At 41.6% G+C, this 25,929-nt stretch overlaps 3 protein-coding genes across 3 annotated transcripts in view; 2 read left to right on the forward strand and 1 right to left on the reverse strand.

The window, feature by feature from the left end:
* Nucleotides 1–13,181: 13,181 nt before the first annotated feature.
* Nucleotides 13,182–15,313, reverse strand: hint1 (histidine triad nucleotide binding protein 1). The gene is made up of 3 exons (XM_076284380.1): nucleotides 15,155–15,313; nucleotides 14,476–14,580; nucleotides 13,182–13,530 (listed from the first exon to the last, which is right to left on the reverse strand). The coding sequence occupies exons 1-3, from the start codon at nucleotides 15,263–15,265 to the stop codon at nucleotides 13,366–13,368; spliced, it is 381 nt and encodes a 126-aa protein (XP_076140495.1). The 5' UTR covers nucleotides 15,266–15,313; the 3' UTR covers nucleotides 13,182–13,365.
* A 270-nt stretch (nucleotides 15,314–15,583) lies between these two features.
* On the forward strand, nucleotides 15,584–17,906 carry lyrm7 (LYR motif containing 7). Its single transcript, XM_076283284.1, has 5 exons — nucleotides 15,584–15,622; nucleotides 16,602–16,674; nucleotides 16,835–16,905; nucleotides 17,329–17,410; nucleotides 17,500–17,906. Exons 1-5 carry the CDS (start codon nucleotides 15,605–15,607, stop codon nucleotides 17,568–17,570), a joined length of 315 nt encoding a protein of 104 aa, XP_076139399.1. The 5' UTR covers nucleotides 15,584–15,604; the 3' UTR covers nucleotides 17,571–17,906.
* A 1,523-nt stretch (nucleotides 17,907–19,429) lies between these two features.
* Nucleotides 19,430–25,929, forward strand: part of cdc42se2 (CDC42 small effector 2) — a 30,967-nt gene continuing 24,467 nt past the window's right edge. The window contains exon 1 of the mRNA XM_076284381.1: nucleotides 19,430–19,764. The gene's annotated coding sequence lies outside the window, so the exon portion shown is untranslated. The remainder of the gene's footprint in view (nucleotides 19,765–25,929) is intronic.

Here is a 25,929-nt window from a genome sequence, read left to right on the forward strand (position 1 = left end):
GAATTTGGCATTTCGAAGTCGTAATGGCTCAATTCAATTCCTCTCGACAAGCTCATGCTGTTATAATTGCTCAATCTATGGCCCTTCCGTTTGCTTGCATGGTGACATTCTTCAGCATAATCTACACAGGTGTCAGTAATAAAGAAAGATTGCAGGGTTTTACTGACAGCATTTTAATCTATGTATGTCAGGGTTTTAGTCGATGGCCTAAAGGATCTCAGCTCTCTCGTTTTCAGTAACAATTGCCTCTCTTTCCTTTTTTGTTTCTAACGTGTTTCTATGGTGCCATGGCGCACAGGCATCAGCTTTTATACTTTAACAGCCTTGGCTAAAACATTGAGATACTTTGTGGCCCATGTTTAAAGCACATTTTGCCTAACAAGCTGTCGTTCACAGCAAGTAATTACCATCACCTTTGTGCTCAACAGTGTTAATGACCTTTTACATTTTGTCAGGAATTGGTTGAAGACAGAGATGCCAACATTAAATTTAACACCACATGAAGAGGTCGACATTAAATCTAACTCCAAATGAAATAGAGCACCAAAGCACAAGAATCTCAAACTGGTCATCTTTTGTTGACCTGGGGGGTATTCCAAGTACGTTGTTTAGTGACAAACCTGGGTAAGTTTACTCAAGAGTAAGGGGTAAACCTCCTACAACAACAGCCCTATGGCATTGTTTTGTAAGGAGAATGAAGCCATGCAGCTCTTCTATTAGGAGGTTTACCCCTTACTCTGAGTTAACTTATCCAGGTTTGTCACTAAACCACGTACTTGAAATACCCCCCGGGACGGGACCCTGATCCAACAATGACAGATCCATTGACATGGGAGGCTGCATCAGAACTGACCCCTCGTAGCTGTAAGAAGTAAGTGCGTCTACATGCAGCGGCTGAGCGTGAAGCAGAGGGGAAAGGGACTGCGAATTACACACAACTTTAAAACAGTGAAATGAATTGGGCATCACCGGCCCATCCATCACGAGGGCTGGACGTGCTAATATTGAGTGTTCAGGGCCACCGACCTGCGCGTGTGCACAGACACACAGCGTTACGAAATGGCGCCATTGTGAAGATTGACTGTTCACCAGGGGAAATATGGCCGAACTCAATCAGTTAAATGTGATTACCTCCAGGAGTATAAATATTGTGGTGGAATTAAAACAGCAATACATGTGATTGATGGCGATTTTTTCATTTACTATTTGTGACATCTTATTTAGATGTCTGAGTGCGGCTGTGTTGAGTAGTCAGGACTAATGTGCATTGCATTAAGCCCCATAGGCTTACTACTCTCTCATACCTGTGGTTTAAACCTTCTCTATATATGGACCCCATCAAACACAGAGAAAAGGGCTTATGGTGGGCGAATATGTGCATAACATACATTTAAATAGTTTAACAAATGTTAAACTATTTAAATCTGTACTACAGCACTTATGAAATAGAAGTATCACACATTTTTATTCAAAGTTTAGTCAGGTCATAGAATGGTTGGTTTGTTATGGTAACTCTGTTATAGTTGCTTTGAAGTATGCAGTTCAAATACAGAGCTGTCTGAGCCATCTCCATCAGCATGTCTAAAATCTGACACAGAGTTTGAAAGCAAGCATAGAGAGCTCACTGAACTGTCTCCATCAGGAATGTGCTGAAATCTGACAGCAAGTTTGAAGATGATGCAACAGATATCCTTCTGGGTATTTGAAGTGGACGGGATTACAGATTTTGGATTTTCACGCACACGCACACGCACACGCAAACGCACACGCGCAGACATGCATAGACATAGACACACACACGCACACACATATACTAATCTCATTCTCCCATTCATCTTGAGCCCCTCGACACAGCATCACCACCACCGTGAGGAAGTGTAACCGAATCATTGCTACACAATTTATTTCCAGAGCCGCCCCATGAATGCCTGTGGAATACCAACAGCAAACGTGATTAGCTCCAGGGACAGCAGCCTGCTCCAGCAGGAAGGCTGATTGGAATAATGATATTCTCTTCCCTTGTCGGACTTTCCTCTCCCCCACCCCTGTGTAAATTTATTACCCCTCCTCCAGACCCTGGGAATGGCAGTCACTCCATCAGACTGTCCCTGTGTATGCGGGAGGGTTCATGGGGACATCATCATAAAGCAGCACTGCCCTACAATACCAAATGTACACCACACAATGTCCAGATCACTCAGGAAATGGGTTATTAAAAACAAGCAAACTGACAAAAAAACGACAAAAAAAAGTGATCCTCCAGGCGACTTGAACTGGCCTTTGAAGTGAAAGCCAGACAGTTGGGGGTTCAATTCCTTGTTGCCACCATTGTGCCCCTGAGTGAGGCACTTGATCCCGAAGTTGCTCCAGGGAGATTGTCCCTGTAATTGGTCTCTGTAGTTGCTCTGAATAAGAACATCAGCTAAACGCATGAATAGTAAATAATGACTTGCTTTTGCCATTGCTATAATCATGGTATGTTGCTGCATTTGCCAACATAAAATGTAAACATACCGGAGCTTGGCATTTGTGATAGGAGCTCAAATGTTAACAGCGACCACTCAGAGGAAAAGTTCTGTATCTGATTGAGCCTTAGTGTTGCCCACTTGCTGTTGGGCTATCTGAGGTTTTACCTCGCCTTGTAATGCAATGTTGAATCATGTCTTCATTTACTTTCTCTTTTTGAACATTTTTGCCTCCAGGACAATATTCCAAGGTCTGTTCATGATGCTTTTTGTTGTAGTATTTTATAAGTTTAACCACTGGAAAAAATGTTCAAGAATTGTCTCAAGAATACCACTTTTAAGTACATTTTAAAAACCAAATTTCGTGAAATAAAATATACACCTAAAATAATGGGGATATCATATCAGAACTGGCAACAATTCTGATGTTTTTCATGAATAACTTTTGACCAAGAACTTAGTAACAGAACTCTGTGGGATGTCTGCCAGCAGACCGGTGGAGCCTATGGAGACATAAGACAAGCATTTCATTAAACATTCATCGGAGCCCATTAAAGTTTCATCACAACACTGGATGATCTCCTTCTGCAGGCCAGTGAAAGGGATGGTGAAGGGAGGGTGGCTACCATCAGAGCACTCCCCGGTGATAAAGGCTAGTGTGTGTGTGTGTGTGTGTTTTGTGTGTCTCTTTTAAGAGAGCCTCAAGATCTTGCAGAAGTGGTCTCATGAAATAATAATGTTATTTTTCAATTGAAGATTAAGTCACCTTAATTATTTATTCTTTATAAAAATATTAATGTGCACTTGAAGCCAACCTCTTTTGGCCCAAAGCCAGGCAGTTGGAGCGGCCAACAGCAAACATACGGAATGCTGTTTATTTGAACTCTTTCCGGTTTTGGCGTGAGTAATGCATATGAAAGCCTAAGACTATCCAGAAATAGTCTGATTCTGTGATGGGTCAATCAGAGGGAGTCAGTACCAGATTCAGTCGTAAAACTGGACTGTGTGCTGCTGGTTAACTGAAGAAACGGTTACTTGACAGTATCGACATAAGAGTTACATGACACTGTCATGAACGTGTCATAAACAAGTCATAAACGTTTATGGCATAACGCTTCTGTTATTAAGTGACATTCGGTTTTTGTCATAACAAGTTAAAGGACAATTCCGGCGCAAAATGAACCTAGGGGTTAATAACACATGTGTACCGAGTTCGACCGTTCGCTGGGATGTATTTTCATGCTAGTCGAATGTGACCAGTTTTATTGCAAACTGCGAATTAGCATTTAACGCTAGCCTTCGGGGCACACGTACAGTAAAAAGAAATCGCTATTTCTATACCACTAACAAGGCTCAAAATAGCACCACACTTACACAGTAGCATGAGGGTCTCTGCATGTAAACCGAAGCATTGAGAACTTTGTAAGTGTACAGGCAGTTTATTAAAAAGTAACACATTACCATTCACGTCTGGTTCACATACAGGCAGGCGCCGGCTGGGATGTGAAGTGAATCTCGGGTCAAACGTTGTTGCAGAAGGACTGTGCAAAAGAGAAGCACTGAACGCAACAGGAGACATAAGAGATGACAGGTTATTTGAACGAATTTGAAGACATCGAGGATGAACTCTTATTGGACGTCCTTATCTTTTCGAGTCGGAATATACCAACGAAGAGCTGCGGGAGCTCCGTGAAAGGGCTATGAGAGAGAGAGCTAGAAGCTACCTGTAGTCAATGCCACACAGGCGGCGGCGATCCATACCAGAGGGACCAGATGGACATCCACTAAGTAAGTAGGCTACACTATAGGCCCTACAAGTTATGTTACATCGGAGCTATTATTTCTGATAGGCCTATATTGAGCAAATTACGTTTGATTTTAGTTCACATCGCCTGCTTGTATATGTGAACCAGACGTGAACGGTAATGTGTTTCTTTTTAATAAACTGCCTGTAACGTTACACTTACAAAGTTCTCAATGCTTCGGTTTACATGTAGATACCCTCATTATGCTACTGTGTAAGAGTGTTGCTATTTTGAGCCTTGTTATTGGTATAGAAATAGCGATTTCTTTCTACTGTACGTGTGCCCCGAAGGCTAGCGTTAAACGCTAATAAGCGGTTTGCAATAAAACTGGTCACATTCGACTAGCATGAAAACAAATCCCAGCGAACGGTCGAACTCGGTACACATGTATTATTAACCCCTAGGTTCATTTTGCGCCGGAATTGTCCTTTAAGGTTAAGGTTAGGGTTAGAGGTTAGGGTTTGGATTAGGGTTAGGGTTCATGTGTCATGACAGTGTCATGTGTTCATGACACTGTCGTGTCACTCTTATGTCGATACAAGAGTTACCAAATAAGTCATAAATAGGCATCTCATTGCATCTACAAATGATAGCTAAATAGACAGACAGACAGACAGACAGACAGACAGAGATTATTGATCTGAAGGGAAATTTAGGTGATTTCCCCATAATATGAAATGTAATGTTTCTGTTTAGAGATGAATACTGTACATGTGATGAAACCTGTAGCGATAGCAGTATTTAAGTGGGTCAAGAATGTAATTGCCTATGTGTTTGGGAGGAATTAATAGCATGCCTGAACAAGAACAGCTGACAATCACAAGACTGATTATGAGCAGAACTCACTGAGAGAAATTACACTTTAAAAATCATGGCTGTGGTGATGTCAGGTGAACCTCTGTAAGTGACCTATTAATGCAAAAGTTAAGAGATGTAAGATACACTGACGTTCTCAAATTGTGCTATCGGTTGCGCAATACTCTGCAGACAGCCTCTTCTTGCAGAATTCAGCCAAGTTGACATCTTTATAAGTGTGCTTCCGTGGTTCTGTAAAATTATGTGAAGACCGCTCATTTAATATTTCAATCATTAGAATCTTTTATATAATTTTTAACTCATAATTGAATTCAGTGCAGGCAGCTAAGCTCCACTTCACACCTAAGGCACCACATTTTTGGCACAAACTGGCTATCAATTTCTGCAAGCCCATAACACCTCTTACACCCACAAACAACCTGTGCAGTAAAACTGGAAGCAAGTCATATTAAAAATGTATACCAATGACTTGTCACCAGGCAGTAAAAAAATGCAAACTCTGAATACATTAGCATATTAATAACTAGACAGGGCAAAGCACTTGATTTTAATACTCTTGGCTAATGGATCCTTATTTCACTGAAGCCTTTGTTTTGGGGCAAGATTGTTTGCAGCATATTGTGTCAACTGCTGTTTTTGTTAATTTCAATCCATCTAGTGGCCCAACTGCATATTGCAATATGCTATTTATAGTCAGTGATTATTTCTACCTTTTTTTGCTACATATTTATTCAAACCAGATTTTACTATTTTTCTGGTGGATATTTCTTACAACAAATTAAATACACAAAGACATAAATGAACTCATGGCCCTCTCAGACTGTTCAAAGAGCTGAAAGTCGTCAGGCAAATTCATCTCTCCGACGTGAAATCAGAGCTACATTAAGACATTACAACATGGTCTGAACCATCGGCCTGCACTCTTATTACCGGCAGAGTGGAGCTTACATCATTTCTGATGGGGCCTTGCTCATCCCACTCTCTGAGCCTTTCATGTCTCTGTGCCTGCATGCGGTCACGTGATGTGGGCACTCAATATCACCCCCCCCCCTTCACCCAAAGAACAATGGAAACAGACAAGGGTGTAATTAAAAGCTAGGATGACTCAGAGATTGCAACTCCTGAGCGTTGAAATAATTACTCTCCCCATGAGTACCACAGACACACACTGACAAGACCACAGAAAAGCATGTGTCAGGCTCTGTTCTGCTGCAGATACGGTCCAGATCCGTTCAGTTCAGATTCCGGTGCGATGTCAACTATATCCACATTATTCAACCTTTTCATTCATTCAACCTTTATTTATTCTCGGAGGGTCATTGAGGGAAGCCCTCATTTTCAATGAAGCCGAGATAACAGAAACAATGAAGTAACAAAATGTAAAAAGAGAGAGAAAAAAAAAGTATAGGTATAGGTCTAGGCCTATAAATAAAATAAAACAAAGTAAAATAAATAAATAATAAGATATACATTATAGAGGAGGGAGGGGAAAAATACATAAAATCTTAATAATAATTAAAAAATAATAATAATAATAATAATAATAATAATAAAGACATTTACTTAAAGCAGGTACAAATTGACATAGGAAGGTTTGTGATTACAGATCTGAATTGATTATAGGAAAGTATAGAGTTCATTTTTATATTACACTGAAGATTATTCCAGGAAGTAGGGGCACTATAACAAAAGGCCGACTTTCCCAACTCAGAGTGGATACGAGGAACCTTGAGCATCAAACAGTCATTTGATCTGGTCTGATAGGGACCAGAATTCCACACAAGCATGTCTGAAATATAACCTGGTAATTTCCCAACAATACCTTTGTAAATAAACAGATGCCAATGATTTTGTCTCCTCTCTGTCAAAGATGACCAACCCACCTTACCATAAAGGACACAATGATGAGTGCTATAGCCATCACCAGTAATGAATCTCAGGGCAGAATGGTAGACTGAGTCCAGGGCTTTAAGTGAACAAGCAGTAGCATTTTTATATATCACATCACCATAGTCTAAAACTGACATGAAAACTGCTTCAACAACTTGTTTCCTACTTTCCATAGGGAGGCTGGCTTTGTTTCTGTAGAAGAAACCTATTTTTTTTCTCAGTGTTTTTGCTAGGATGGCTATATGGTAGGTAAATGTGAGTTTTTCATCCAGCCAGATACCAAGATATTTGTATTCAGAGACTCTGCACTACAACCACTCAGAACTATGAATAGATTAAATAAACAGAACATTCCCCGATGCCAGCCAAATGTTGTCAGGGAAAACATGCAGGTCTAGACTGCTCAAAGCCTGTGCTGTGGAACTGGGGGGGGGGGGGGGGGGGGGCTCTGCACTGCACTGCAGCATGCAGATAGATAGATGTCCTCAACTTGAGCCTCCGATTGGGGAATATATGCACTGTGGAAGACATCATGTCTCATCCCAATTCCAAAGAAGCCACATCCCAGTGAGCTAAATGACTTTAGACCAGTGGCTCTAACATCACACATGATGAAGAGCATTGAGCGACACAGCTACTTTACATACTCAGACCCCAGGTCTGCCACTCACTCAACCGGCTCCAGTTTGCATACCAGGAGAAGGTGGGTGTGGAGGATGCCATTATATACCTACTACTGCACAGAGTGCAATCTCATCTGGACAAGGGGAAAAGTGCTGTGAGAATCCTGTTCTTTGATTTCTCCAATGCCTTTGACACCATTCAGTCGGTCAGATTGAGATACAGAAAGCAGAGATAATGTCTTACACAGATCTCTGTCGTCCTAACAGCCACCCAGATATACAGGATATACAGGGCATACATAGCCAAATAGAGAGGGTGTCTGTACCAAGACTGTCAACTCTTATTCGACCCACGAGTGGAATTATTCGTAGCAATCTTATTGCGATAAAAACTTCTTCGGCTAAGCAAATTCCCCCACAAACGCAACTTACATTTGCTTTACTCAATATTCGATCACTGTCGAATAAAACTGCCTTGGTTAATGAAATTATTACAGACAATCATATAGATGTTATGTGCCTTACTGAAACCTGGCTTAAACCAGACGAATACCTTCCATTAAATGAGTCTACACCTCCCTCTCATCTTAATTATCATGTACCACGCCACACTGGCAGGGGAGGGGGAGTAGCTACAATTTATCAATCTAGTCTTCTCACATCTCCCAAGCTTAAACACAAGTTTAAATCTTTTGAAGTTATAGTCCTAAATTTTTTACCCCCAGATTGGAAAACTAATCAGTCCAGACTAATTCACCCACACACCGAGATAACCATACTATTGATCTAGTCTTGTCATACGGCATAAGCATAGAGCAGTTAACAGTTCTGCCACAACACCCGACCTTAACTGACCACCATCTAATTACTTTTACAATGACATTACAATATGCAGTACCCAATTTAGCTGAATACTACAGCCGCGGCCTATCTAAAAAAAACGAATGCAGACTTTCTAGAAAAAATCTCGTTTACGTTTGCCCCCTTCCGGACCCATGTGGTATCAGAAGGCCCTTTCCTTAATCCAACCGAGGTCGACTTGGTAACTGATAATGTAATGAACTCAACCCTTGATTCAGTATACTGCACCACTTTTTTTTTTTTAGCACCACTAAAAAAGAGAGTAAGGAAACAAGTAAGGCGTGCTCCATGGTACACCACACAGACAAAAACCCTCAAACAAGCAGCGCGCAAACTTGAACAAAAATGGCGTACTACTAAATTGAAAGTCTTCTGCCAAGCATGGAAAGATCCTTGCTGATCGAAGAAAACAAAAATAATACAAAATTTCTCTTTACCACAATTTCCCGCCTGACGAAGAGCCACACTGAAATAACCGAATCTATCCTTATATGCCTAAAAAGGAATGACTTCATGAATTTTTTCAATGACAAAATTGAAACAATTAGAGATAAGATTAATAACCAATCAGTCTCACCAGATATTCGTACTACATTGCTGAACGGTAGCGAAAACATAATTGAATCACAGATGAGACGAACAACTTGGAATTCATTTACACCGATCGACATATTAGACCTCACTTCCACAATTTCCTCATCAAAATCTACAACTAGTCTACTAGATCCTATCCCTACTCATCTTCTGAAATCTGCTCTCCCTTTCTTGGATAATGCTTTGCTCCAGATCATAAATAACTCACTGCTGTCAGGGCATGTACCACAGTCGTTTAAGTTATCTGTTATTAAGCCATCCCTCAAAAAACCTACCCTTGACCCTAACGGCCTGGCCAACTATAGGCCTATATCTAATCTTCCTTTTCTGTCGAAAATACTAGAAAAAATAGTGTCCAAACAAATTAGTGCCTTCTTACATATGAATAAAATCGAAGAATTATATCAGTCAGTTTTCAGAGCTCACCACAGTACTGAATCAGCCTTAGTTAAAGTTTTTAATGACCTCCTCATTGCTGCCGATAATGGACATATATCAATTTTAGTCCCCCTGTACCTCAGTGCTGCCTTCGACACCATAGACCATGACATACTACTTCACAGGCTTGAACATTTGATAGGCAATAAAGACTCAGCACTCGCTTGGTTTAGATCATACCTTTCTAACCGCAGACAATTTGTACCGTCTATCCAGACTATGGTAAAATATGGGGTGCCTCAAGGCTCAGTACTAGGGCCCCTGTTATTTTCTCTCTATATGCTTCCCCTAGGCTCTGAAATTAGGAAACATGGCATTAAATTTTATTCTTATGCAGACGATACACAACTATACCTTTCCGTAAAACCTGACGAATTAACTCCGTTAGTCAAACTTGACACATGTATAAGAGATATAAAGACATGGATGAAAAATTATTTCCTGCTTTTGAACTCTGATAAAACAGAAGTCATGGTTGTAGGTCCTAAAAAGATGAGGGATATCCTATCCTCATCACAGGCTACATTTACTGATCTTCGACTATCCTCATCCACAAGTGTTAAAAATGTAGGAGTTACAATTGACCAAGACCTATCACTAAGTAATCACATAAAACAGATTACCAAAACTTCATTCTATCACTTAAGGAACATTTCAAAGATAAGGAAGTCCTTATCCGTACCAGACGCTGAAAAATTAATCCATGCTTTTGTAACCTCAAGGATTGATTATTGCAATGCTCTGTATGCTGGCTGCAATAACACCTGTCTAAAGAGCTTACAGCCTATACAAAATGCAGCTGCTCGCACACTCACTAGAACTAAAAAATATGAACATATTCCCCCTATCCTGGCATCTCTACATTGGCTGCCTGTTAAAAGTCGCATTGACTTGAAAGTATTACTTCTAACGTACAAAGCCATTAATGGCCAGGCACCAGAATATATTAAAGATCTCCTAGTGTCATATAACCCGCCCAGACCGTTACGATCACAGAATACTGGCCTTCTTGTAATTCCAAGAATCTCAAAAATGACAGTAGGTGGCAGAGCTTTCAGCTATCGCGCACCCCTCCTCTGGAATAATCTACCCTCCTCAATTCGATTAGCAGACACCCTCCCTATTTTTAAGTCTAGACTTAAAACATATCTCTTTACTGCCTCCCATAGTTAGGTATGGTGGAACTTCACCCATCTCAGGGATTTTGGAATGGACCACCCTGCTGAGTCCTCGTGTGACTGGCACCCCAGTCGCACGTGAGATGGTGGTCACTGACCATACCTGCGCTGGTGTCGACTACCCCTCACCATGCCTTATGCTGCTATAGCATAGTGCTGTCATGGACTTCTCTTGTGCCATGCCGTACAACCCCCTCCCCTCTCCCCTACCCTCTTTCTCTCAACTCTCCCTCTCTTGCCCATTCTCACTATGATTTACTGTAACAATATATACCATATACACCACTGATCACTTCTTGACATTAACCACATTGATTTCAAGTAATACTAACCCATTCTACATCTCTCTTTCTTCTCCCTTACTGTACCTCACTTGTGAGGTAAATCATCACCAGTCATCAACCATCCGTGTGCCTGGCCCTCCTCTTACCCATCCCACCTGAAGTCCCATTCTTGACTGCTGTATAACTGTCTCCCTACCTGGATTCCTGGCCCGTAAAGCCCCATCACCTGCCTATGACAACTCTGGCCGGATTCTGGCCTGTCTGCTGACCCACCACTGGCCCCCTCACAACTTTCTTTCCTGGACAATTCCGACGCCGGACTTTTGCACTTTCTCTCACTAAATCATGATTATGCTTTATCATACCGGATACGCAATCATCCCACCTTTTGTAACTTTCACCTCAGGTGCATTACACACCATGTCCTATTCTCCACACCTGACTGTCATATGCATTTGTCATTGTTTATACACCTTACTGTCCGTATTGACCCTAGGCAGATGGGTCAGGCCCTTGAGTCGTGGATCTGCTCGAGGTTTCTTCCTATATGTATCTCCAATTCTAGGGAGTTTTTCCTCGCCCCTGTTACCCATGGGCCTTCCTTCTTTCTTACTTTTCTTTTCTCCCTCTTTTCTTTTTCTCTGATTGCCTACATTCTGTAAAGCGCCATGATACATGTGTAATGTTTTGGCGCTATATAAGCACAATAAATTGAATTGAAATAGATACAAGCTTGTGCAGATGGGGGTTGATGCTCACCTGGTATCCTGGATCACAGACTACCTGGCGGAGAGACTACAGTTCATCAGACTGAAAGACTGCTTCTCAGAGACTGTGATCAGCAGCACCGGAGCGCCTCAGGGGACTGTTCTTTCACCGTTCCTGTACACGTCTGACTTAAGCTACAACTCTGAGTCATGTCACATGCAGAAGTTTTTGGACGACACTGCAATTGTGGGGTGTATCAGGGATGGACAGGATGAGTACGCTTGTGGATGACTTTGTGCAGTGGTGCAGGCTCAACCATCTGCAGCTGAATGCAACAAAGACCAAGGAAATTGTGGTGGATTTCAGGAGATCTAAGCCATCTATGATGCCAGTTTCCATTGAAGGGGTCAATGTGGATGTGGTCAGCACATATAAGTACCTGGGGATACACATGGACAATAAACTGTAATGGTCAGCCAACACGGAAAGAGCAGAGTCGGCTTCAATGTTTGCAGTAAGCTCCTCCTGGATGTTTTACCAGTCTGTCATTGCCAGTGTCCACTTTTTTGCTGTGGTGTGCTGTGGAGGCAGCATTAAGAAGAGGGACGTTGGACAACTGAATAGGCTGGTAAAGAAAGCTGGCTCAGTTGTTGGCATTGAGCTGGAGTCACTCACAACTGCAGAGAAACGGACCATGCACAGGATACTGGCGAACATGGACAATGATCGCCACACACTACATAGCACACTCAATAAACAGAGGAGCATGTTCAGTGGCAGACTTCTGTCACCGACATGCTTAACAGACAGGTTGAGGAGGTCCTTTGTCCCCAGGGCCATACAACTTTTCAACGCCACACAAAAGGGGAGGGGAGAAAAGGCCTTTTCAGCATGAGCCTGTCTCTCTCAGCCCCTATCATCATATCACTTTGTCTGCTGTCTACCTGACTGTTTTACAGCCTATATTAGCCCTACTACACATTCTGGACTGTGGTCATAACATCTCCATCTTATTCCGTTATATATTGTTATTAAAGTATATTCTTTTTCTTGTTTGTTAAGCAATTCTATTGTTTACATTCTTGTCTTTTCATAGTCATAATTACTATTTAATAATGCAGTTATTGCACTGTTCAATCCCTGTTCACTTTTTCACTACCACCATTGCACACTCCATAGCACCGCATCATGGTCAATGCATCACATGGTCAATCCATAGCCGACCTTTGTAATCACTTCACATGAGTTTTTATGTAGGTGGGATATATGTGTGTATGGTATGTGTGTTTATTTTGTTATGGTTGCAAGCTACTGGATGCCTAAAAATTTACCTCAGGATGAATAAAATATCTATCTATAGTGCTGCAGGGATATAGATCTCACTTCAAGTTATACTATTGCAGACTGCATGATTACAACATAGGGTACTTTTTATGGCAACATAATGCATATTTTTTATTGTCCAAGGCAAATAATGTAAACAGAATACGGCAAATAACACAAGACAAAATGTGATCGGTTGATTTGAAACCTAGTGCTTTTATTTGTCTAGATGGCTGTAAATTCAGTCAGACGTGATAAAACAACCAACACAAACACGTCTGGTGTGGATACTGATACTGGACATGTGCGTCAAAATCACGGACAGCAGAGAGGGGAGGGGAGAAGGGCATTGGTGTCACACGGCAGTGGTGTCACACAGCTTAGCCTGGAGGCCAGCCCATCTGGCGGCCACCCATGACGTGGATGTGGACGTGGTAGACAGACTGGCCGCCATCAGGCCCCTCGTTCAGCACCAGCCGGTAGCCTTTGGTGAGTCCCACCTTGTCGGCGCACTTCTTGGCCACAATCATCATGTGACCCAGCAGCTGAAAAGATCACAAGCAGGACTGGTGAAAATATTCACTCAAATAATGATGAAATATCTGGCCTGTGTTATTATGTATCTGATGTCCAGACAAGTGACAGATCCCAAGTAAGAGGCCTGAGGGATCTTAGCATACTATGCCATGTGGATTCTTCTGAACCATCTGAGGGCCTACCATCAGTGTACCTGCTCTGCCTCTGGCTGGAATAAATATATTTAGACAACAGCACCATCTGCTGTTTGGTAGGTCTCCTGCTTTTCTCAGCAGCTCTGGGTGTTCCTTTTTCCACCGACAGAGAACCGGTTGCGTTCCCGTTCGCGAACCAACATATGAACCATTCGGCGCATTTCAACCAAACCAAAAATGGTTTGGAACGTGGCACCTTGGTTCGGAGCTTGAACCAGAAAATAGTTGTTTTTTCCTGTGAACCGGGGTGGTCGTGTCATTCGACCGTTCAGAGGGGAGAAAGCTAAAAGCAAGTTTTCCGTCCATATCAACTGTTGCCATGATCAAAACTGGTCAACTAGAACTACACTGCAGACATTAACTAGCATTTTATTACGCTAATTTCTGCAGTTTTTACGCTACAACTGTTCAAACTCCCGTTCATCTCATTAACTTTCGTTTTGCATGCACCCATTGATGACAACGCACCCTTGGTTCGATCAGGTTCGGTTCAAAACTGGTGCAAATGCTGGCTGGTTCACTAGCACCAAGGTTCAACGAATTCTGAACAGAACCGGTTCAAGAACGCGTTCTCTGTCGGTCGAAAAACGCCCCAATAGTACCATAACAGTGTTCACCAGCAATAAAAGATCATATGCAAGCTCGTGGTTTGTCACATATTTTATTAAGACAAAACACACCGGATCTTCCTTTGTTTACTTTTAGTAGCCTAACACATATGTGACATGCATTAAGTCATAGTTGGTCTGCCATACTCACTTCAGCATCAACATCCTCTGCTTTTGAGATTTGGGCTATGGCTTTCCTCGGGACCACCAGAAAATGAGTGGGAGCCTGAGGGGCAACATCGTGGAAGGCTATGCACTGCAATGAGGAGAGGAAACAACATGACCATGCAACGAAGCTTAAGTCTCATGTTCAAGTTAACTTTAGCCTTGGGGTTCCATCACGGCATATCTTTGCAACAGTTACAAGTAACAGTTACATCATCACCTGCTGCCATACAGTGATTTTGACATAAATTTAATGTTCAACTAGATACAATGTGCTACGATTAACCTTAACGGTGATTGATCACGTATTAAGGATACTCCATCCCGATTTATCAAGCTTCCAGTAATGACACGCGCTAGACTGTGCTCCGTCACAGTTTTGAGACATCACAACTATGAACATATAACCAGCAATCGTTTCGTTCGATTTGTCTGTAGGTATCTAACGCTATTAGGTGTTGTGTAGCTGTTGCTATTGAGTAACGCAATTTCAAAAGAACAATCTAGCAAGCTAATTTGGTAACGTTAGGCCTACCTATAAAAAGCACGCTAATAACTACAGTGCAGCACTTGAGCATTGGATAGAGGTGGCTAGCTAGAGAGCCACCGTAGCAAAAACTAGAAGAACGCATGCAACTAGCTCGCCACATGCGAAGAATGCACACCTGGTCATCCTCATAGAATATATTGGCAGGAATCTCTTTACGAATGATTTTCCCAAATATAGTGTCGCCGCCAGCTTGGGCTGTTTGGGCCCTAGCTATTTCATCAGCCATGGCACAAGACTTACTTCCCTATAACGGCGCTATCAAACAAGGAGGCACGTCGAAATTTATACTGGCCCAAAACCAAAACCAAATTCTATTGGCCAATGAAAAGAAAACCTGAACAGCAATTTGCTTGCCATTCTGTCAATCAAGTTCTCAGTGAAACGATCATTTCCCATTAATTTATTGCATAGACCAAATATTTATGTTATACTATGTTCAGGTTAAATACAAAATAAACAATGCAACCAATACTCAATAGTGAGTGCATATTTTAATTTTTATAGAGAGAAAGGGTCTTAACAGGGTGTTTCCTCTGACGTACCGGAAATACGTCACTGAGTCAAAATGGAGTCACGTTTGAAGGTTAGTAGCAGAACTGGTACATTTGGTGTTTTCCCATATCTTTTTTCACTTTAAACGTTGCGTTTTTGTACGTTAGGGTCACAGGATATGTTTTTTACATGTATTTGTTAATTATAGGGATGGGCAAAGCGAGGCTTTATGAAACACTGAAACGTTCGAAGCAATTGTGCCAAATTGTTCCGAAGCTTTGAAACAATTCCGACACCTCAGAGCTGTTTAGGGTGAAACAAATCTGTCAAATGCTTCGTATTGGAGATGTAGTCTTTAAAGTTCGTGGCTCGCTGTGTTCAGTCTTTGTCAAAAGCTAGCAGCATGCCCTTGGTCAATTACTGGATGGGAGACCACATGAAGTCACAATAATAAAGGGAATCTTATTGCTGCCACTATGTGTTCTCTAAATCACTTTCTTCTTATAAAAACTCTCGATTTTTGACCATTCTGAGAGTTTAGTTGAAACTGTGTGGTTAATGGTGAAGTAAGAAAACATAAACATAAACAGATACGATCTGAAACAATACCTTACAAATCAAACGGGGATCGAACCCCATTTGAGCAGCCTGGGCTACCGTGCAAAAAACACCCTCACTAACCACTACACCATCATGGTTGTTCCTTTAGAGTAAGCTACACTGTTAATTGAACGCGCTGGCACGCCTGCCGACACCGGTGAAATGCACCGAAGGTTCTCTTAACTTTGGTCACATGACATGGCTGTTTTGAACCACGTTTCGAAGCAGTGTTTCGAAACACTTGTGCTTCGAAGCCTCGACACTGATTCGAGACGTCGGTTTCGAAAGTCACACCCCTAGTTAATTATGAATTCAATGTCTCATTTACAGCAGATATTACGTTCAAGATGGTATTGATGCCAACTAGATAACTGTAACTTACCCCAAATATCTGAAATACAACCATTTTTGGTGTCAGAAATCAGTCACTTGAACGAAATTGTACTGTCTGTGTGTCTCCTTTGATCTAGGTTCTCCGACTTTTTAAAGCTCTTCATAGAACAAGAATGAAAGTCTTTAAAGATGATGATAGGGCATTGACAGGTGAGGGCAATTTCTGGAAGCTAACTTACTGAAAATCCATATGCTGCATGTTTTAAAAGCCACTAGACTAGACAAATGTAGTAGGCCTAGTCTGTGTGATTCCCCCCTATGCTTGTTTGATTGTTATGTAATTAACTTTTCACTGTTTATCTCATGAAAGCTGCAAAACAGAAGATAAATGAGGAGTTCAGGAAAAATATGCACGAAACATCTGGAGAAAATCTTCAAAAGGTATGATTTAAGGATACACTTCATCACCAGTTCTGCATAGTAGGATAGTCTGTAATGTATGTGTAGATAGGAATATGTTGATTTAGCCTACTGTGATTTTAACACAAGTTTCATAATTAATTCTTAATAATTATTTGAATAATATGATCCTTAATAATTAATATCCAACTAGTTCATTCTGACAGTGCTGTGGTTTGTTTATGTTTATAATTTTGTTATTATTCTGTTCAATTTTATTTAGTCTATTACATTGTATATATTTTTTATTTAGGCTATATGACTTTACTTTAAACGGCTAATTTTAATGTTAATGTAGAGTTTATCAATATCACTGTACGCCACATTGGACAAATGTGTCTCCTAAGAACCATAAACATAAACATAATAAATGGCTTCAACAAACAATTTTGTTATTTTTCCAAGATGATCAAAATGGCTTCAGATGTTGAGATAGTACTTCGACAAAGTGTTGTACAAATGGAGCATGTTGGAGAAAAAAAGCTGGGTAAGTCAACATAGATTTTTTCCAGTTAACAGTTGATACAAATATGCTACATTTTACAATATAAATGTACATTGTATGTTGTTCCACAGTACTGCGACCTAGAGAGGAGCTGCTCTTAGAAAATGTACCTTACTGTGATACACCAAGGAAGAAGTTATGATCAATGTTTGGACTGTGCCCTAATTTCTCAAAAACTACAGTTATGCAAGTGTGCCATTTAATGAATTACCACATCTCACTGACAAGCAAGTTCTTCCATTTCAAAAGTGGATAAACAGAAGAATTATTTATGATGGCAAAGTTTTAAGGTGGAGCATTTTGCATTGGTTATTGAAGGTTTTTAATATCTGCACAGTGAATCATCCACAGCTGCTGAACGCTAAGCGTATTGATTAAACACAAAGCTTAGACTTTGCTCAGAAACCTCTATGGGACCCTTGCTGTAAATATTTTTGTGTTTGTTGTTATGCTAAATAAATCTAAAGGTGTAAAATGATTTGCTTTCTTGCGTTCGCTCTTCCTTGCTTTCCTTCACAAAGTAGTGCTATCTCTCTGTGTGCAAAGTTTTGAATAAAGCATGTATACAAAGGCTAGCCAACATATCGTTCTACATCAAGTCGTCAGTTGTACTCCACTCTTGTAAATTAATAGCCTGACTGGGATAAGTACTTTGAATTCTGGTTTCTTACTGGTGCAATATGGGAATTGTTTTGTCCAAAAATTATATAAGAAACCATTAGGTCCGTAGGTATGTAATTCTGATAGTAGCCTATTTATACCATGACTATTTTACACAGCCCATGTCTTTGTTTCAAGTTTGTACATGTTTGTAAAGGGCAAACAGGGTATCGCGCCAACCAATCCAGGCCTGGTGGGTGCGTTAGTTCCAATATTGTATCAGTCCTTCAGTCTAGAAAGAACTTGCACACTAATGTTGCCAATGCAATTTTTAATCCAAGCAGTGAAAAGTGCAAAGTGCTCCCAAAGTGCAAAACGTTTTTGTACCATTCAGACCACCATCAGTGCAAAAGCATTAATTTCCTCAAAGCTAACCTTACATGAACCCATTAATCCTGTTGCAGTTGGACATAGAGAAATAGTGTGCCTCAAGCGAAATGCCACATGATGGCAGTATTGTGTAAAAATAACAACAAACAGAACAGCTGTAACAGTTATTTTAGATAGGTGGAACTCCGCCTAACTTTTCACACTGATTTCAGTGTTGGGCGCTGGAATTGCAATTGCTAAATCTTCTGTTATACACCAGATTATTTAACAAGTAAACTGTAGCTAAATTAAGGGTTATGTAACAATCTTTAAAATGGATGCAGGTTGCATCCGAAACTTATTCCAGGACCCATCCAAGTATTGTAAGGTTTTATCTGTATGGTGCATGCAGAAGAGTGTGCAGACAGTAGCCGATTGACCTATAGCAGCAGTCCAGTTAAACAACCGTGGATCTGTCTTGTGCAAGTCTTGTGGATTAAGGAAGTGGAATGCTGAGATAAGATAGACCCACCCTGCTGTTTGTTTACATGTAGGCAATCCAGTCAGGCACCATGCTGGTTCCTGCAGGTGGCCTGAGGACAGGTAGAAATGCCACATGAAAGAAAATATCTACAGAAACAGCTTGTATGCTACAGAACTCAAAAGGTTAGCCTGGATACCAGACTCTCTGACTGGTTGGAGAAAGAAAATATTTTTTAAAAACCTGATAAGATTACTAAAAACACAACATGTCTAGAGCAGTGATGAAGGCATGGACCTAGGTTGCAGTCTATGACAAGGAATAGACCTATAAGCCCAGAAAGAATGCTATTGTATTTGATTTTGGAGACATGTTTTGAATTTAGAATGCGCTCGAATACACTGTACCAGGCAACATTTTAATGAAAAAATCCCTGTTAACAATGAATGAATGTCTTACATGATCAGGCGTGTCTACAACAACCATCTCCCGGATGATGCAGGACAGGACCATTGTTCACAAAGGATCGTAGCATCTGTCGCTGAGTGGCGCTGTTTCCCCAAAGTATTTTCAAAGACATTCTCTGTCTTGGTGGGAGTGTTTTGGCGGTCCTCTGATGTTAGCTGACTTCATTTATTGAAAAGCCTGCACTCGAACGACTCCTTCAGTTCTTTGAAAGGTGTCTGCGGATCACCTGCAGTATTTTCGCCCTCAGGCGGTAGACTACACGGTTGGTGCTGTCTTCAACGTTTAGGGAGAGAAATCACTGCACGCCGTGCACGGTACCAGAGAGGCCGCCCAGCAGCAGCACAGGTGAAAAGACCATTTCCCGCATTTGACTGAGGGACTGCATCGGGATATTAGCGGCATTGCGTCGTCTTAATCGGTAAGGTTGTGTTGTAAACCTCTTTATAATTAACAGGTTCGATTTCAATAGCTTGGTAGGTACCTGTGAAATATGTATGATTTGTTCGCTTGATCGAGATTAAGTTACCACAGGGAGAGGAGAGGAGCTATACGATCTATTGTTACTGTCATTTCATTGGTGGCTCAATTTCCCAAACACTTTCAGGGACTCCCAGTTAATTGTGTAGCTGCTAGTCTGATCGATGCGGAGAATAAATCTGTTTCTTATAAAAAAAACAGGCAATGTACCATAGTGCATTCTCAGATGCTAAAGAAGTAGCCTATTTGTCTTCTTTACAATAGGCGTCAAGTGACTGATTCTCAATTGTTTTGGTAGGCGACTGTGCCGACAATTCGGTCGGTATTATAGCCTGCAGATAAATTGACTTTTTGTGAGAGCAGAATAAAAACAATAAGCTTGGTGCCGATTCTGCGAATGTAGGCTATTTATGCCTACTGATATTTCGTGCATTACGTTCAAACGGATTGCCTACAGCAGTAGAATTGTCAGGCTAGAATTGAGGGCTAAATTGTTACCCTGTTGAATGGCATCCCGACTCCCAGGCATAGCCTACTACCCCACCCTACCTACTGGAGATGTGTGTGAATTTAGCCTAGTCCTTATGATAATCATTAAAAATGATATTGTAACCTACGTCAACATGTTCCAAGGATATCAGGATTATTGTGACATGAGAAATGCTGTATTAGGAAATGTCATGTTCATGACAGAACCTGTTTGCTGTTATGGACATTAGGCTACATTGCACTATTTCAACTTGCTGATTGATCAGATGCTTGCAGATGCAGGGAGGAAATCATCCATGGTCATTACATAACAAAAGGCAGCCTGAGTGTTCCTCTCTTTGCTGGACTCATCTTTTTTCTTTCCCTATGCCTGCTTATTTTTTCTATCCAACCTCTACTGCTGATGAGGTAGGCTACTCAGGCATCCCATATCAAATTCTGCACCATAGACGAACATATATAGCCTAGTGTAATGCACAGCACTGGCCAATGGCATGATCTCTTCTACCGGTCATGACACAAGATGTATCGGTCTTGTGGATCGGTTGGTAATGCTGGAAGCTTGATGCTGCCAAGGATGGTTCGAGGATGTCAATTTATGCCTACTAACTGATTTGTGGCACTAAACGTGTTGGATCCCTAAAACTATAGATGATGTGTCACACGTGCACCTGCTAGTTTCCTTTTCTCTTAGAAGCTAATCATCAGCTCATCATCATCACTCAGAGCACTGTTTTCAATGATGCATGATCATTTTTGGACTGTATTGTATTGTTATACCAGAGAGTTGTGGTTTGTGAAGCTGGTTTAATTGTTTAGTTTCTTCTTTTGCATGTTATAGCCTATGTAATCACACTGTCACACCTGTCTTATCCAAGTTGAACAGGACTTTAGTGCAACTGTGGTGGACAATACATGGCCTATTGTTATTTCCCTATTGTAATTGTTGGGCCTGGTTCTCACACTCTGTGACACACCTGTTCTTGGTTGGAGGCTGGACCTTTAAAGATGAGCTGTGCAAATCCAGCTCTGTGCTGTTTGATGACTAACCAGTTCAGCTGCATGGGCTATTACCTTTGAGTAAACTCAGGCCCCATGGATCAGTCCCTTGTCAGGAGCGATATCTCCCTCCTACAGGTGAGCCTGTATTTTGTCTAGGAGTGAGAGAAATGAAACGAAGAAAAAAAACACAGACTGCTGTTGGATAAATTGCACCTTTGTTGCGTGAATCTCTCTGGACAGCTGAACTGATTTGGGGCTTAATTTTCTCGCCGTCTCACCCACACATTTACACCCACTGTCTTCAATGAGAGCTATAGCTCCAGGTGAAAGAGGAACGTGATGGAATAAGTTAATCGTCCTTGGCCAAGTTGGAATACCACAAAAAAGACAGGGAGTGGCCTCTTGGATATTGGTATGAATGACTGGCTTGGACTCGGCTGCTGGCAGAAGAAACTGGGGCGGTATAGCGCTGGTTTCATTACAGTAGTACGCCGCTTAATGCCATATGGGGCAGGATTCTCAATGGGCCCGCTGTCCTCTTGCTCTCTGATCAGGCTATAGTTAGCTATCGGAAGTCAGGCTCTTTTCCTGTCCCAAAGAGGCCCATATGTTTTCTCCTTTGAAGAGGAAGAGGAGGAAGAAGGAGGGGGTGGGGGCTATAGGCTACCCATCCACAGTGCTACCTTTATGACTGGTTGCCTTGCTGATGATGGCTGAACTCGACTGAGAAAATTGCAACTTCTTACAACACCGGGCCCAACCCAGGGTTTGGGAATGCACTTAATACCAATAAAGCAAACAGTTGCCCACTTATCTCTGTAAATGGGCTGTTGTGAGTCTGGAAAGTGGCCTTGCAGGCAGTTTGCTGATGTAACCACATCACAATGAATATCCTTTAATTGAGTGAAGTTCTGTGTGGATGGGAGACAGTGTTCAGCACTGTGGAGCACGCCCAAGGGGACGGCTTAACAATGGCGATGCATGAGGCCTAGCTGCTATTGGAGCTGTAATGTCATTATGTCATTTCTCTGAGTGATATAATCTCTTTGTTGACAATGCAGCTTGGCTATTGGATATGCTTTATTAAAAGTACACAAGGACATTACATTTTAACTTAACATTACATTAAGTGCAAGTCAACACAGTTTGTGGTGTGGTAGAAAGTATACCCTGAAGTGCCCGGGTGAGTTAATTTAGGCATGACTTGCTCCTGTATGTTAAAATAATGATTCTATGATCGTTTTTTGAAAAGGTGTGCACACATGAATTATCACTTTTAAGATGTGGAGTTAAACATCCTTTGAAGGGCCTGCCCCAACATCTTGAATTTGTTATTAGTCACACCCTGGATAACTTGAGAATTAACTCAGCTGTTGCATAAGTATTTCTACGCCCTGTTTGAGTCATTATGGCTATGAGAGGGTGAGAGGGTGAATCATTTCTGAATCAATAATTTTGTCATGGATAAATCAGTAGATGAATAAATGGGATAAACTAGGCCTATTCAGTGTGAAACATTCATTGCCAGTCTGCTTGTCACCACCAGCAGACCCATGTTGGCTTAAGAACAAAACACCTAGTACATTTTAAAGTGAAGCATAGTTTTACTTGAAACCATACCCAAAGATATTGTGTCATAACTTTTTCTTATCTCATCTGGTTTAAATCTTCACACGTTTGTAGAAACCTTTTAGCTGCAAGATTTCCCTGCTGATTCTGTGATGACAGAAGACTTAGTGTTGTGTTTTGTTTGGTAATTGATGTATGGAGTCACTTTTCTTGACATGCAGCATCTGACTTCAACTTTTTCCCCCTGCAACGAGAAAAGGCTGTGGCTCTCTCGTCCGTCGCAACCAGTTTTTCAGACCAGCGTAAAATTCTTACACAATCCAGACCTTGCCTGGAGTCCATCCCCTAAAACAGGCCTGTCCAGTTTGAGAGGGTTTATTGGCTAATTGGATTGCTGGCCTAAAATCTGTTAAGTTTGACCCTTTAGTCAAAAGACCACCAGGTTAGTGGTTAGTCCATCCTGGTTAGTAGTGGAGTCTTCCTGAGGTTGTGAGGAGATGGAAGCTGGACAGTGCATGCACTGGTTGCAGAGTGAAATTGAAAAATCCGAATAGTGTTCTAGAGTGGAGGTATCTTGCATCAGAGAGATACAAAATACACATACAGCACATGGCAGTTTGTTTACATTTTAGTCCATTTCACCAGTTTGTTTACCTTTTAGTCAATTTTTCCAAAAGTTCATGCAATTCAGTCATGGCATTTTGTAACTAACCACTTTTATAACTTTATTATAAAATGCCTCAATATATCTCCAAATGCTTTGCAAAACCCTGAAGTGCTGGGTGACATGCTTCTCTCTCTCTTTCTCTCTCTCTCTCTCTCTCTCTCTCTCTCTCTCCCTCTCGTTCTTTCTCTCTCTCTTTTTTTTCTATGTGTGTGTGTGCGTGTGTGTGATGTCTCTGTCGCTGAAACTTTCTGGAGAGTCATTCATTGAGAATTCCTCTAGCATTCCTACAGTTTCCCTAGTGACATTCCTTCCCCAGGAGACAAGCAGGAGATTAATTTTGTCCATGACGAGAGATAATGACACAGGCCTCCACTCCACTATATGGTCCTGGAGATATGTCGTTCACTGTAAAGCAGAGTGTTTGGTGGTAACGCCGCAGGGTGCTTGGTAACCACCTAATCTAATCTCGTACCCATATGTTTCTCTTTAGATGACCCTCCCAGGTTTTAGAGGCTGTCTCCTTTTCTCCGCAAAGAGAAAAACGGTCAGGGATTCCTCTCATAATTCCATCTTGGTGTTCGTGGAGGTGGGCCGGGATTCTTTTGTAAATTGCATCTCTAATTGGATTTGTGCTGCTCATGTGCTGAAGACGTTCAAATAGACAGACATACCTTTATCTGTATCCAGCGACCTCGAAGAAACACAGTGGTGGTCACGGAAAAAAACAGGCAAAAAAGGGTGCAGATCTTCTAAACTAAGAAAGGAATCTTTTCAATTGAAAACTGGCAAGTTCACCTGCCATTATTTCACAATGACAAACTAGGGGATTCAACTGGAGATTCATCATGCTCACTCAACTCACTTTTGAACCTAAAACTCTGACTCTGTGAATGAGGGAAGCCAGGCCAATATAAAGTTACGATTCCAAGGAATGGTTTTGTTCTGTTTTTCGTTCGGTATTTTGCATGGATAATCCATACAGACGGGGAGGTCAGTCGTTTTTTGTTCGCTGATCATATTTCCCCGACTCGTGGTGTGGCGAGCATCGAGCGCTGCGAGGTGGGCCATGGAGAGAGAGAGAGAGAGAGAGAGAGAGAAACGTGAGGAATCCGGGCCAGAACTCCACAGAGCCACACAGCTGGTGGACCACACTCCTCATCATGGCCTCGGCAAACACCCAGAGCATTACGTATTCATAGCCCTGTCAATCAAACACTCCTAAAATCCCAGACCCTACACTAAGAACTTTCCATGCCACTTCAGTCCGTTTGTAATTATATTTATGAAAGGAGTTTTCATTTATAGCTAAACTGCTAGTTAAACTGGATGAGTTATTTCGGAGGGTTTTGCACCAAGTGTAGTAATAATGATGTTGCCTGGATAGCTTAGGCAGAATAGAAGAAGCCCCTTACGTCACAGCTCAGTTATGAGGTCAGGAAAGGGCTTGAACAAACATTATAAAGCCCTCAGTGTGTTGGGGGAGTACTCCCTACAGACCTTTGCATTTATAATATTTCCAGTGTAAGACCTTGTATGCTCTCTCTCTCTCTCTCTCTCTCTCTCTCCCCCTTCCTTTCCCTCACCCCCCCCCCCATTCTCACCCTTGCTTTTCTGCAACTAATGACCATGCACTAATAACTCGGCACACAGCAGTCAGTGCACAGCAAAGCAGGAGTCCTTAATTGGCTCTTGCAGTCTAAGTAGGTATTCATCAAAGACTAGCGCTATTTACTTGTTTGTTGATTTGTTTGTTTGCACAGTCATTTGGTAAAAGTATTTGTCTTCCAAACTTCTTCCACGACTTCTTCCAAAGATCTTTCCCATTTTCTGTCTGTTCTTATTCATCTGAAATGAAACAGCATGGCTGTAAAATAGCCTCTGAAATATGCTCTTGTCATAACATCAACATCAAAATGGCTACATTTCTCCATATTTGGTTAAGTTCTCTAGTGGTTCATGAAATTGTAATGCAGTGCCATACATCAATAGGCACGTGGATACTTTGAGAAAATGCAATTTTGCTCACACGTGCACACTTATGGTGATGTGGCATTGTGCACAGCACAGTAATAGAGGACGTCTGAGGCCGGGGAAATGGAATCACACACCTCATTGATCTTGTGCCAGTGCCCATTAAATTCTGTGCTGGGTGTCCTCATTATCAATGGGCAGGCTATGGTATAAAGCTGCTCGTTCGTGACACCGGCCGCCTCTTCCGGTCGGCATCCCCCCCTGGCCCCGGCCCTGGCCCAACAGCAAGTGGCACACCAATTACCTCTGCTATTATGTGTTGCCAAGGCAACACATTCTTGGTGTAATGAAGGTATCAACTGGGAAGACAGATGGGCTGATTCTGCAGAAGGCCAGAATGGCCGCCTT

Source organism: Alosa pseudoharengus, unplaced genomic scaffold (assembly GCF_046254945.1).
Source record: "Alosa pseudoharengus isolate Yale_2024_CS ecotype anadromous, Long Island Sound unplaced genomic scaffold, YU_APseudo_1.1 YU_APseudo_1.1_scf_14, whole genome shotgun sequence".
Lineage (NCBI taxonomy): Eukaryota > Metazoa > Chordata > Actinopteri > Clupeiformes > Clupeidae > Alosa > Alosa pseudoharengus.